The sequence below is a fragment of the Corvus brachyrhynchos genome, unplaced genomic scaffold (assembly GCF_000691975.1).
Source record: "Corvus brachyrhynchos isolate BGI_N302 unplaced genomic scaffold, ASM69197v1 scaffold59, whole genome shotgun sequence".
NCBI lineage: Eukaryota > Metazoa > Chordata > Aves > Passeriformes > Corvidae > Corvus > Corvus brachyrhynchos.
This window is the reverse complement of record NW_008246054.1, coordinates 2,237,707-2,249,150: the sequence shown is the minus strand read 5'-3', so window position 1 is coordinate 2,249,150 and position 11,444 is coordinate 2,237,707. Positions and strand designations below refer to the sequence as shown.

At 53.2% G+C, this 11,444-nt stretch overlaps 1 protein-coding gene across 2 annotated transcripts; it reads left to right on the top strand.

Annotated features, from left to right (window-relative positions):
- The first annotated feature begins 701 nt into the window (after positions 1-701).
- CUTA (cutA divalent cation tolerance homolog) lies at positions 702-9,610 on the top strand. 2 transcript variants are annotated; one of them, XM_008642158.2, is made up of 6 exons: positions 738-1,002; positions 3,336-3,484; positions 6,316-6,375; positions 7,533-7,578; positions 7,833-7,882; positions 8,377-9,610. In XM_008642158.2, the coding sequence occupies exons 1-6, from the start codon at positions 922-924 to the stop codon at positions 8,477-8,479; spliced, it is 489 nt and encodes a 162-aa protein (XP_008640380.2). In that variant the 5' UTR covers positions 738-921; the 3' UTR covers positions 8,480-9,610. The 2 variants fall into 2 exon arrangements, with proteins under 2 accessions (XP_017601148.1, XP_008640380.2); XM_017745659.1 differs by lacking the exon at positions 6,316-6,375 and having other exon boundaries at positions 702-1,002.
- Positions 9,611-11,444: the final 1,834 nt, after the last annotated feature.

The following is an 11,444-nucleotide window of genomic DNA, read 5'->3' as shown; positions in this document are numbered from 1 at the left end:
GCTTTGCGGGTCGCCGTCTCTTGGAAAAACCGGGATAAAGGGCGTTGTCGGGGTTCGGGAGGGGGAAGTGCTGATCCCAGGAGTGCGAGGACAGCCGGTCCCATCCCGGTGTTTGCCCGGGGCAGCTCCCTGGGCTGCGAAGAACGTGCCACCCCCCGATGTCTTCAAGCTGAATTTTCTCACCTTTTGCAAACAAATTGATGCCGTCACATAACTTCTACAACAGGAGCTGCTTAATAAAGAACTTTGTGCTTCCAGCTCTGCGAAAGATTACATCCCCCAATTAAATATGGAACAGATAGGCGGGTTCGGGTGTTCTGCAGCCTGGCAAGGAATGAGTTCTCCTGACAGGTTATGGGAACAGACAGGGGGACTGTAAAAAGTTACACAGGGACACAATAAAGTTACAGCGTGAGGCAAACAGCGCTCGGCTCCTCTGCCCCGCGTCCCTCACAGGAGATTTTGGGTACAAACACCACGCCAGGACTCAGCACCTGCCCGCTGGTTTCTATCCAAAGAGCCCCGACCAGATGAAATCTGAGAAAGTTTTATAGACGGGGAAATCAAAGCGAAGGTGACAAATGCCGTCAGTAAGTCTCGGAGCACCGGGGACGGCACTGGGAGGATTCCAGTGCTTGTACTGGAGGGACAACCTGGAAATCCCACCAGATGCTGGTGCGGGCAGTTTGATACCAGCAGCGACAGCACTCGGGTGTCTGACCCCACTTTTGGGGTGCCAGTCCCTGCTATTTGTCCCCCCAGCTCTGCAGGTCAGGCCTCCCATTAGACCACCGCGCTGTCCCCTGTCCCCGCAGCGGGCGGGCACCAGCCGGGGAGGAAGAGGAGGAGGAGGAGGAGTCAGTGCCGCCGGTCCAGGCAGCGCTCCCAGCTCGGGCAGAGCAGGTGGAGGGGCCGCAGGACATGGAGGGGCTGAGCCAGCGCTGCCCGCTGCTCCCGGCTTCCCAGGGCTGCCCCCGGCCCGGCCGCGGCACCTTGGTGCTGGTAAGTGGGACTGGGATGGACAGGGGACTGGGATGCACAGGGGACTGGGATGGACACGGGACTGGGATGGACAGGGGGCTGGGATGGACAGGGGGCTGGGATGGGGATGTGGGGCACGGAACACTCCCTGGGAAGCACGACAGACACCGACTCACTCTAAGCAATCATGGAAATACCCGTCTGTACCTTTGTTAGCAAACCTCTCCCCAAAACCATCATGCAGGAGGGGTGGACTCCCTGCATCTGCTGCGAGAGAAGCAAATTTCCAAGTTTTTTTACAACGTTGGCACAACTTGTGTTTGGGTGGTGTTGTTCAGTTGGGGTGTTTTTTTTAACAGAACCTCATCAAAACTCAGCAAAAAGTCCTAGCGTGGTGATTTTAAACCTAAAGCTGTTTTTAGTTCGCCAAAGGCAAAAGAAGTGTTGCAGAAATCTGAGTCTCTCTGCACTAAAATGGCATTTTGCTGCTCAGTGCTTTTTAGTGAAGTGCTTAAAACCTCACAGGGGTGTTTTCAGTTTTGTTCAGTATTTCGGCAATCATGAGTTTAATTGGTTTATCAGGCAAGAATCCCGAGGTTTCACTCCTTCCCTTTTGCACCATCTCTTGGCAAATACAATTATTCGGGGGAAAAAAGGGGTGGTTATCTTCCTTTTCAGAAAAAAAAAGAGGGGGAAACACCAGAAAAAACAAGATAGTGTTCATGTTTGTACTAATATTCAATCCCAAATGATCCTGGGGATTTCCTCATCACATGCACGTACATCTTCCAAGAAGTTTAATGATCACCAGGCTGAACAGGTTGGATGGTGGTTTTTTTTTTCCTGAGCAAGGAGCATGATTACATTTTAATCTGGAAAAATAGGTACACCAGCACATCTCTGTTTGGCTTGTAACTCACTGAGGAGCTTTTGGGATTTGTTGTCTAGTATTTGTTAAATGGCTTAGTGGGGAAAAAAAGAGCACAGAAGGAGCTCTAAAAATTATGATGAGAAGTCTTGTGGTAACAAAGAATATTTCCTCAAATGGATTGGGAAAGAGGAGACAAGCAGTACAGCGCATTGGTCATTTTCCAAATGAGAAAGAGTGGTGACAAGAGAGATTTTTAATTCAATTAAAAAAAAAAAAAAGAGAGAGATTTCTGCATTAGTGCTGCAATGGCAGGTTGTTCAGAGGACAAAGGAGGGTGGAAATAAGGGGGGGAAATGAATATTTTCTTAGTCTTCTAAGCATTTTTTAATCACTGTAGCTGAATCAGGGCCAGATGCTGTTTATGTCGAAAACAAAACAAAAGACAAAGGGAAGGAGCTGCAGCCCAGAACGGCACCATCCTTCAGCTGGTCCTCAGCACTCCAAATTAACCTCACCCTTCCCGCAGCATCCCTGCCGGGATAATGATATATTTTTGGGAGGCTGTTTATGGCATGTGAGCACAAACGGCAGCAAAGGGGCTTGCCAGGAATAGCAGCTCCTGCACAGCAAACCCCACTTGTTGCTGCTGCTCTGCCAGGCCACGGGCAGAGCGTTGGTGTTTGTGCTGCCCTGCAGACCTGGGCTGTGTCCTTTAGGATTTCTGTGCCGCACAGGATCCAGTTTCACTGTGCTTTTAGTAGCAGATAATTAAGATGAAATGAATTTAAAACCTGCCTTGAAGTCAGGGTGTGAGGCTGGAGCGTGGTCTGGGTGGGCTGCACAGAGCTAAGGCAGAGGAGAATAATCTGACAGGGCAGGATTGAAATTCCCCAGGTCCTGGCACCAGGCTCCAGCCCGAATCTCTTTCCCAAGGACAATACACTGACAAACTGCTCTTCTCCTGCCCACATCCCCAGGGAGGCAGAGGGTCCTGTGCCCCCCATTTCCCAGAGGGATGGACGCACCTCACCCCTGGTGCATGGCTAAAGGACGGCTGCAGGTGTGCCCTGAGCAGGAGAGGTGTGCTGGGTGTGGGAGCCGTTCCCTTCTTGTTCTTTTTTGCAGTAGAAACCAAGACATTCCCTGTCTTAGCTCCTTATTCTTCTTCAGAAAACCAGTGCTGGCTGCTGTGGTCGGGTGGTGGGGTCTGTAACCCCCGTTAGTCTGGGGTGACCTCCCACAGCCAAGGCCTGGGCACCCCTGGGCTGATACAGCCGCAAAACTGCCCCTCTCCTGCCCTGAGCACGAGATTGGTCCTACTGGAGGGGAATGAATCCCCCTAGCAGCAGGTTCTCATCTTAATTTGATTTAACTGGTCCCTGCAATGCTGAGGGAAGCCTGGAAACGTCCCTGCAGCCACGGACAATGTAAATGTTCAGTTTTACTGTGTTTCGCCTCCCATCACCCGGCTGTTCTCTCCGAGGTGCTGACGCTGTTGGTGCTCATGTACCCCCTGCTCCGGGGCCTGGCTCTGCACCTGCACTCTGCTGTCACTGGCAGCTACATCCCAGGGACACATTCCATCGCCTTCGTCAACTGCCTCAACGAGCAGATCGCCAGGGACATCGCAAGGTACGGAGACGCTTCCCTTGCTTGTCTGCTTGCGGGGTTCCAAAGCTGGAGTGAAGCTGAATATTCCCTTGTCCCTCGAGGGGATCTGTATCCTGTGTACTTTGCATTTCTAGGGGGGTGAGGCCCTGGCACAGGGTGCCCAGAGAAGCTGTGGCTGGACAGGGCTTGGGGTAACCTGGGATAGTGGAAGGTGTCTCTGCTCGTGGAAGGGGGTGGCACTGGATGGGCTTTAAGGTCCCTCCAACCCAACCCATTCCATGATTCTGTGATACCCGAGCAATGCTCCTTTCCACAGACTCTGTATCACAACCCCCATACCAGAGCTGCCCTGTCCCAAGGAAAGCTGATATTTGCCTCTGAAGCCAATGCCATGGTAGCATCAAGCAATTCTCAATTTATTTCACTGCCTTGCATTTTCAAGACCCATTTTCAAGTTATGACCATGAATTTCTCAGCCCTCAGATGGATTAAGCTCCAACCTGATGCTCTCTGATCTGCCACAGTCCTTATTCCTCTCTAGAACAACACAGACAACAAAATGCCCGGAGGGGATTTATAGAGAGGGACAATGCACAGTGCTCTGACATGAAAATAAAGGAAGTATGAAAGTGGTCCACAGCAAACGCTTGTGAGGTACCACCTGGTACCACTCTGCTCACCAGCAAACCTCAGGGAATGAGGGGGTTTTCCTCGATTTTTTCTTCTTCTCTTTTAATATATGAGATACTTTGCATGATATTTTGCATGCAGAGTTTTTTCACACGTCTGTCAGTCCCTGACTCAATGGATGCTCTGTTGGAAGTACTGAACCCGTGTTGACTGGGGAAGTGTTTATGATGGACCGTGAAGTTTCCTGCAACACCTCCTGCGCTGTTTTCCTGCTGCCCTGCTCCTGCCAAAACCTCTCCATCTCCAGCAAAGTGCTCCCAAACATGTTCAGGAACTGACAGGCTACTGAAAGGGAGTTTGTGTCACCTTAAATACTGCAACTGTATTAAGAAATTCAAATAGAATTATGTCTGCACTGCTCGATGTCTCCTAAAAAAAAGGGGCAACTGTACCTGGTGAAAAGAGCCTCAGTTCCTGAAAATGCTTCGTCTTAACAGCTTTGCAAATGCTTTCCACTCTTTGTTCCTCATCTTGCAGGGAAGGGAGAGGACATAAATCACTCCCCCTCGCTGAGATATGTGTACTTTGGTTGTGGTTTTACTGGTGGAGTAATTATTCCTTTGTTCTGGAATTTGGAGCAATGAGCCCTGGTTGTAGGGGATGACACTGGGCTTCTATGCTGATTTTCCCCCACTCATTTTTCCTGTGCTGTCATGTTTATTCTTCCTTTGCACTGCCCAGTGGAGCACTCATTCGGATGGATCTGCAGGGAAATTTTTTGGTTTAAGGAAAAGGGGTTCAAGCTTTGAGAAAGCAGAAGAGCTGCAGGTAGAATTCAACATCTCAAGACCTTCTTGCCTGTCCCCTGTGCCTGCTGGGAGGAGCTGACCCCCTTGGCTGGGCGGTGTGGCCACTGCACCTCACCCACCTTACCCAGCCCCCTGTCAGCCCCCACCGCTGCCGTAGATTTGTGTTTATCATTTTCTTTGCTTTTCTGCTTATCAATATTTAATCTGTCTCACTTCAGGGCCTATTGTGAGGCACAGACAAAGAAACACACGATGAAGTGCCCAACCCAAAGCTATCATGTATTATGCAGACATTTTCCACAGATCACATTCAGCTTCTTACAATGTTCCCTGTTCCCCTGGTGGCCTCTTGTTGCTGCTCAGCTTGCTGGCACGAAGTTCAGGATCTCAGTTAGGATCACATTTATTGGGACAGAGCACCCAAACCAAAAAGCTCCTGTGCTAAAATGCCTTGCAAGTTGCAGGCAGCAAAACCAAACTGATTTGTGCCATGTGTGACATGACAGTCACAGCAGGGGTGGCTCTGTTCGTGTTGCTGCACTTTGTTGGTGTAAAGATTAACTCAAGATGCTCCACGAGCATTAAATGCCTGGAACTGCCTACACATGGTGAGAGCAAACAACCGTGAGCCTCCTGGGGTGCTTCTCCTCTCCAGCCGTGGTCCCCCCAAGCCAGTGCTAAAGAAACCGAAGGTGGAGTCACTGGTGCCCTGCCTGAAGGGACAGCTGCCACCTCCGTGAGAAGGGCCAGACACTGCTGTGGTCACAAAACACATCATTTTCCCCCTTTCTTCTAAAAATCCGCCCTGAGTTCGCTTCAGTGCTCTGTAATCGCTGCAGTATCACTTCTGCTGGCAGCCCCGAGCAGCTCTGCAATAACAAACCAGCCCACAACTAACGGAGGCAGCCGGAGGGAAGGAATTTATTTGGGCTTCAGATTTCGAGGACATTTTGGATTGAAAAACCTTGATGTTGTTAATCTAACCAGATGCACATTTAGGCTGCTCTGAGAGGAAGGGGCACAGTTTGACAGTGGCAGACAAACCCCTTCCCATCCATCCCAGCCCCAGTTCTTGCAGCCCCATGGTTCAGCCCTGCCCTGACCCCATGGCCAGAAGGGCACAGGGCTGGCACTGAGCAGGGTCCTTGCACCCTCCAGGCCAGGAGCAACACCTAAACTCCCTCCTCAGCACAGGGAGGGTCCCAGAGTCCTGCCAGGAGGGCCTGATCTGAAGTAGCTCCAGCCAAAGGTCACCTTTGCCTCTGTTTTCTCAGGGTAATAAGTAACCCAAAATTCCATGTCTCCAATGTCAAAGCTGCTGCTGGCAGTCCTGGGCAGCACGAGGGAATGTCCCCATGGCTGGGGGTGAGCACTGAGCTGGCCTGGCACTGATTCCCTTCCTGTCTCCCCCAGGGCCATCATGGATAAGAAACTGGCTGCCTACGTGAACATCCTGCCCAAGAGCTCAGCCTTGTAAGTTGAGCTGGATATTCCCCAACAGAGGAGGCAAACCTGGGCTCTGCAGGGAGGGAAGGAGGGGATGGACACAGCCTTCAGTTTCCAGAAGGCTGCTGGGTCTGTTTGTTGTTGCAGATGATGGGGACGATCCTCACCGTGCTCCGAGCTTGTTAAGGAGCACAGATGCTCTGACTGCCCATGGGGACCATTTATTTATTGGTTACTTGGCTACACAGGCATCCACCAATTTAGGATTTATGGTCCTGAGGACATGGTGCCTGTTATCAGAAGCTCTAAAAAGAAGCCAAGATAGGGACCAGAAAAGGCCTTTACAAAATTAAGCAGCTTTTTCAGGCAGGAAGAACAGCATGTTTGACCTTGGAACAGGCCCAGCCCTGCTCTGCAGGTGTCCTCAGCTGTCCATGCAAAGGGACTGCACTTGTTAGAGGGGTTAAAGAGCAAAGCCCCAAAACAGCTTTTCCTCATAGAAACACCCTGGCAGAAGTGAGGAACAGATCCCACTGCAGCCTTCCCTCAGGAGGGGATCCCCACAGTGCACCCCCTATCCCAGCTGAGGGCAAACCCAGTAATACCCTTCTTCCCCTTATCCATCATTTCCTACAAACCCAAAAGGCGGAGCAGAGCTGCTCCTGCACAGCCCTGGCAGCTCCAGCTGGATTCTGCTCCGTGCCCTGCTCAGGAGACACCGCGACGCCTCCGAGTCCTCCTCGCGCAGGAGCCCAGCAGGCAGATGAGATCAGGACGGGCTCCTGGCAGCAAAAATGTTTTGAAAGGTCATATCTGACTCATGAGAAGTGCAGCTCCTCTCCTGCAGGGAAGGAGAGGAAGAAAGCTCAGCCTCGCAGCCACAACCCCTGCAGGCACTGTCCCCTGGCCGCAGCTCAGAGCGGGGCCACCACCACAGGACACCCCAATCCCAGCAAATTTGCCCTGCCAGTCCCCCTGGGCAAATTCTCTGGAGGAGGCTTTGGTCCATAAATCTGGGGTGCTCACTCACATGCTCAGCAGTTTTGGGGCCAGCGATGCTTCTTGAGCCACTTTGTAAGGAAATGGCCACGTGCAAAAAGCACCAAGCAGGGAAAGTATCCCGAGGGCTGGCATGGCTGCAGCCAGAGCTGGACTTGCTGATGCTGCTTTTCTTTTAAATCCAGGTATTTCTGGAAAGGGGAGCTGGAAGAATCCACTGAAATACTGCTGGTAAGTGATCATTCCCTACGTCACAGAAATCCCTGTTGCGAATGGTCCCAGCCAAAAGGGGCTGCAGGGAGGTTTGGGGAGGGTGGCACCAGCCTGCCTGAGGTTTGGGAACATCCCCCAGGGAAGAGCCCAGGAAGGGCTCCTGTCGCACCCCTGGCCATGCTGGGTGGGGGCAGTCAGGAACTGCAGCTCAGGATCCCTCCATCCCTTCACGACTCCCTTGGGGTTTGTGTTGGATTTTTTACTCTCCACAGTTGGTGAAGACAAGGACGTCCAAAATAGGGGAATTGTCCAACTACGTCAGGTGAGGCTCTGGCTCCGCAGGAGCACTGGGTGTCCTGTCCAAGGTAGGCTTCACCTCCTGCTCCAGCTTTGGGAGTTCCTTGAGCCCCTTCCCACCCAGGGGGGTTAAGTGCTCCTGCTGTATCTTATGAGCCAGAAAAACCCAGAGACGGCATCAGCAAAAAGTAAAAAGCGGCAGAAATATCAACTGGGTTTCACCCAGCCCCTCCATGCTGGATTCGAGGAGGGATTCTCCCTCTCCTCACACAGGTTATTCCCTGACAGCCTCCTGACAGGATTTCCTGCATTTCCCGAGGGGGGAGCACACTCAGCTTTGGGCCAGGCCCCCGGCAGTCTGTGGTAAACCCCAAACTCAAAGCAGAATTCCCACGTGGCAAAAAGAAGCTGCGGGTGCTTTGAAGTGCGGGGAGGGCGCGGGGCAGGGCTGGGGCGCGGCTGGGAGCGCGGAGCGCGGCTGGCGCTGACTCTGCTCCTCCGCGCCTGGTTCCACTTTAGATCCATCCATCCCTTTGAAACCCCCGAAATCATCAGCCTGCCTATTGACCAAGGAAACCCTCTGTACCTCAAATGGATAGAGGAGAACGTGCCACGGGACTGAGAAGTGCGAAGTGCACCTCACTTCTGGGGAGATCGGGATCCTGCTGAGCCATGTGGGAGGCGGCTTTTATCTTCGAGGATTTGCGGTAACACAGGAGCTTGGGAAACATCCCCTCCTCGGCCTACCCGAGGAGCGCTGAGCAGCCCGGAGCCGGTGCAAGCTGAGCTGGGGAAGGGCCGCCCGCACCAAAGGCTGTGGATGAGGATACGCGGAGATGTTCCTGTCAGGACACTCGGGGGCTGCCTCAGGCTGCCAGCAGCGAATTCCAGCTGGGAGCCGTGGCCTGGCAGCCCCTGCAGTGCCATGTGTCCCCACAGCCAGCCCCTGAACCCTGCCTGGCCCCCTGCTCCCCCGCAGCGGTGGTCCCGGCATCCTTCCCCAGCCCGGAGGCTGCAGGATGTGGCCGGGCACCCCGCGCCGTGCGGCTCCCGCCCTCCCCTGCCGGCAGCCAGCGTGCTGCTGGAGTCTGACACAATCCAAGGAAGCGGCAAACTCCAGCAGATGCCGCGAGGATTTAGCAGGAGCCGCGAGCAGCACACACAGACTCGGCCCTGCCACGGAGAGCTGGGGTGGGCTGGGCGACATCCACGGCCACTTCAGGGAAGCCAGGTGCCAGCAGGACCACGGCACTGCCCTGGCCCTGCATCCCTACCCCCACCTGAACAGGGGCTTTCTGCCTAGGCCACACTGAGCCTTGTAGAAAGATCCTTATGTTGATGGTTCATGGGATATAACTTAATGGAACATTTTCGAGTTATTTATGGGATGGGGAAGGAAATAAACAGGAGTGTTTCTTAGCTGGGCAGGCTCTCGTGGTCGCAGCTGTGCAAGAGGAAGGGCCTGTCCTGGGCTTGCAGGACACACCTCACCTGGAATGGAACACAACCCAGCAGTGCCAGCTGCCCCATGGTGGGCACTGGGCATCCCAACTCAATAATCCTCACACTTCAAAAAAACAGTGATGTTGAAAAAAACCCTCACTTTTTAATTGTACATCAGACGTATTAATTACAACTTGGGTATAATGAGAGTTGCTTACAAGCAGCAACCTGAATTCAGAAATCAGAAGGTGCACAGAGTTGTTATAATCTCTATTACAGCGAATGCAAAATATACTCTGCAACAAAAATACTTTTAAAGGCTCCACATTCAATTCTCTGCGAGAAGCCAGGAGAGGAGGAGAGAGAACAGAGAGGGAGCAGAGAGGAGCCAGGGCCACATCCTGTGGGTGCCCCCACAAGTGTAATGTCCAGTGGCACATCCCACAGGCATGACCCTGCTCAGCCCTGGCACAGCTCTTGGCAGCCCCTTGGAATCACGAGGGCTCCATAGGCACTCAAGAAAGGAAAATATTTTAAGTGATCCTTTGAGGACAAAGCTAAGGCAGGACAGGGAGTTTTCCAGCTGCTGGACCCCTCCCTGCCAGGGATGGGGGGGTCTGGCAGCACCTCTCCCAGAAGGACAGGGACACTCCGCTCTGAGCAGAGATCCCATGAGCACAGGTAGGACAGGACAGGGTCTGCTGCTGGACAGGACCCCACAACCCAGCAGGGCTCACCCTCCATCCCATGGGACAGTCATGGTGGGATGGGGGAGAGACGAGGAGGACACCATTAAAAATATCTCTCTCTCTCTCTTAAGAAAAAAATCTAACACATCTATCTGATATTAGAATCTTTTTTAAAAAGCCAACTGCTCTGCTCCTGCCCAAGCTGGCAGTATTGCTTTCTTAAAGAAGGGGCTGCTCCTTCTCCCCTGCAGACAAATCAAGCCCAGTGCTCACAAACATCACCACTACGAGAGAGGCACAGCCACGAGGCCCCAGGGATGGCCACAGGGATGGTCACAGGGACCCTGGTACAGCCCCCTCCCCCTGCCCCCGCTGTCCTCTTCAGCCTTTTTTTTGGTTTGTCTGCTGGTTTGGCACATTTGGGATGAAGATTTCCTGTAGGAACAAAGGCCTTGGACTCCAGTCTGTGAAGTGCCCGTGGTGGTTTTAAGGCAAAGGCGGATTTTTTGGACGATCTCTTCCAAGATCATGATTGTCAGAACAGGGAAATGAAGCTGGTGCAGCATCACACACAGTCCAGGTTATGGGGTGAGAGCACATCTGCCCCGTGGCTGCCCCAGCCACACATGGGCTGGCTTTGGGGCATTTTCCTCTCATGTTAAACAAACCACATTCCTTTAATGAATGGATTCAGGACAAAGTGGAAAACCCCAAGAGCTGTTCCCAGTTTCCCATGAGCACGGGGATGAGCTATGAAAGCCCAGGGATGAGGAGGGGTTCGTGCTTTGGCAGCAGGACCCCCTCGAGGCTGCTCGGTCAGGCTGGGACACCGGGATAAGCCAGGCTATGCCAGGCACAGGCCGAGGTCCGTCTGTGTGAGCAGGGTGTGGGGTGTCCCCCAAACAGCTGCTGCAGCTGTGGGACCCTTCTGGAGGGCCGGACCCCCTCCCTGCTCTGGCCACCACCGGGATGGTGCCTCGGGCTCGGCCAAAGGCTCCCGGGGGAGAGCACGGCTGGGCCCTGCTCTGCATAAACACAGCCAAGAAACTAAAAATTGTTAACATTAAAAAAAACAGAGTGTCAGGGCTTCAGGTTTCATTCCCGGTCAGCGCTGCTGGCCTGGGCGCTGCCTCCACCCGCCAAAATTCCCGGGGGGCGGGACCAGCACCTCTCCTGTGCTTCACGGGCTTCCCCAGCACCTCGATCTCCTCTGCTTTGGCTCCGGGAAAGGTTTCGGTTCGGTGGTGTCAGGAAGCCCTAATGCAGGTGGCTCAGCTGGTCATGATGATCATGTGTAATGCTGCCCAGATGGCTTTGGTCAGCTTATGCCAAGGATGGACTTGGCATTTGCCCAGAAAATCCTTTATGGTAATTCTGAGGTCTTTGTGGTACCCTCCACAGCCTCCTATTGACTGGAGTGGCAGGAGGGGGTTCAGGCAGCTGTGGAGCAGCAAC

Coding starts and splice junctions, on each gene's coding strand:
- CUTA (XM_008642158.2), top strand. CDS start 922: ATGGAGGGGCTGAGCCAGCGCTGCCCGCTGCTCCCGGCTTCCCAGGGC. Junction 1,003..3,335: donor GCCGCGGCACCTTGGTGCTG/GTAAGTGGGACT, acceptor GTTCTCTCCGAG/GTGCTGACGCTGTTGGTGCT. Junction 6,376..7,532: donor CTGCCCAAGAGCTCAGCCTT/GTAAGTTGAGCT, acceptor TTTTAAATCCAG/GTATTTCTGGAAAGGGGAGC.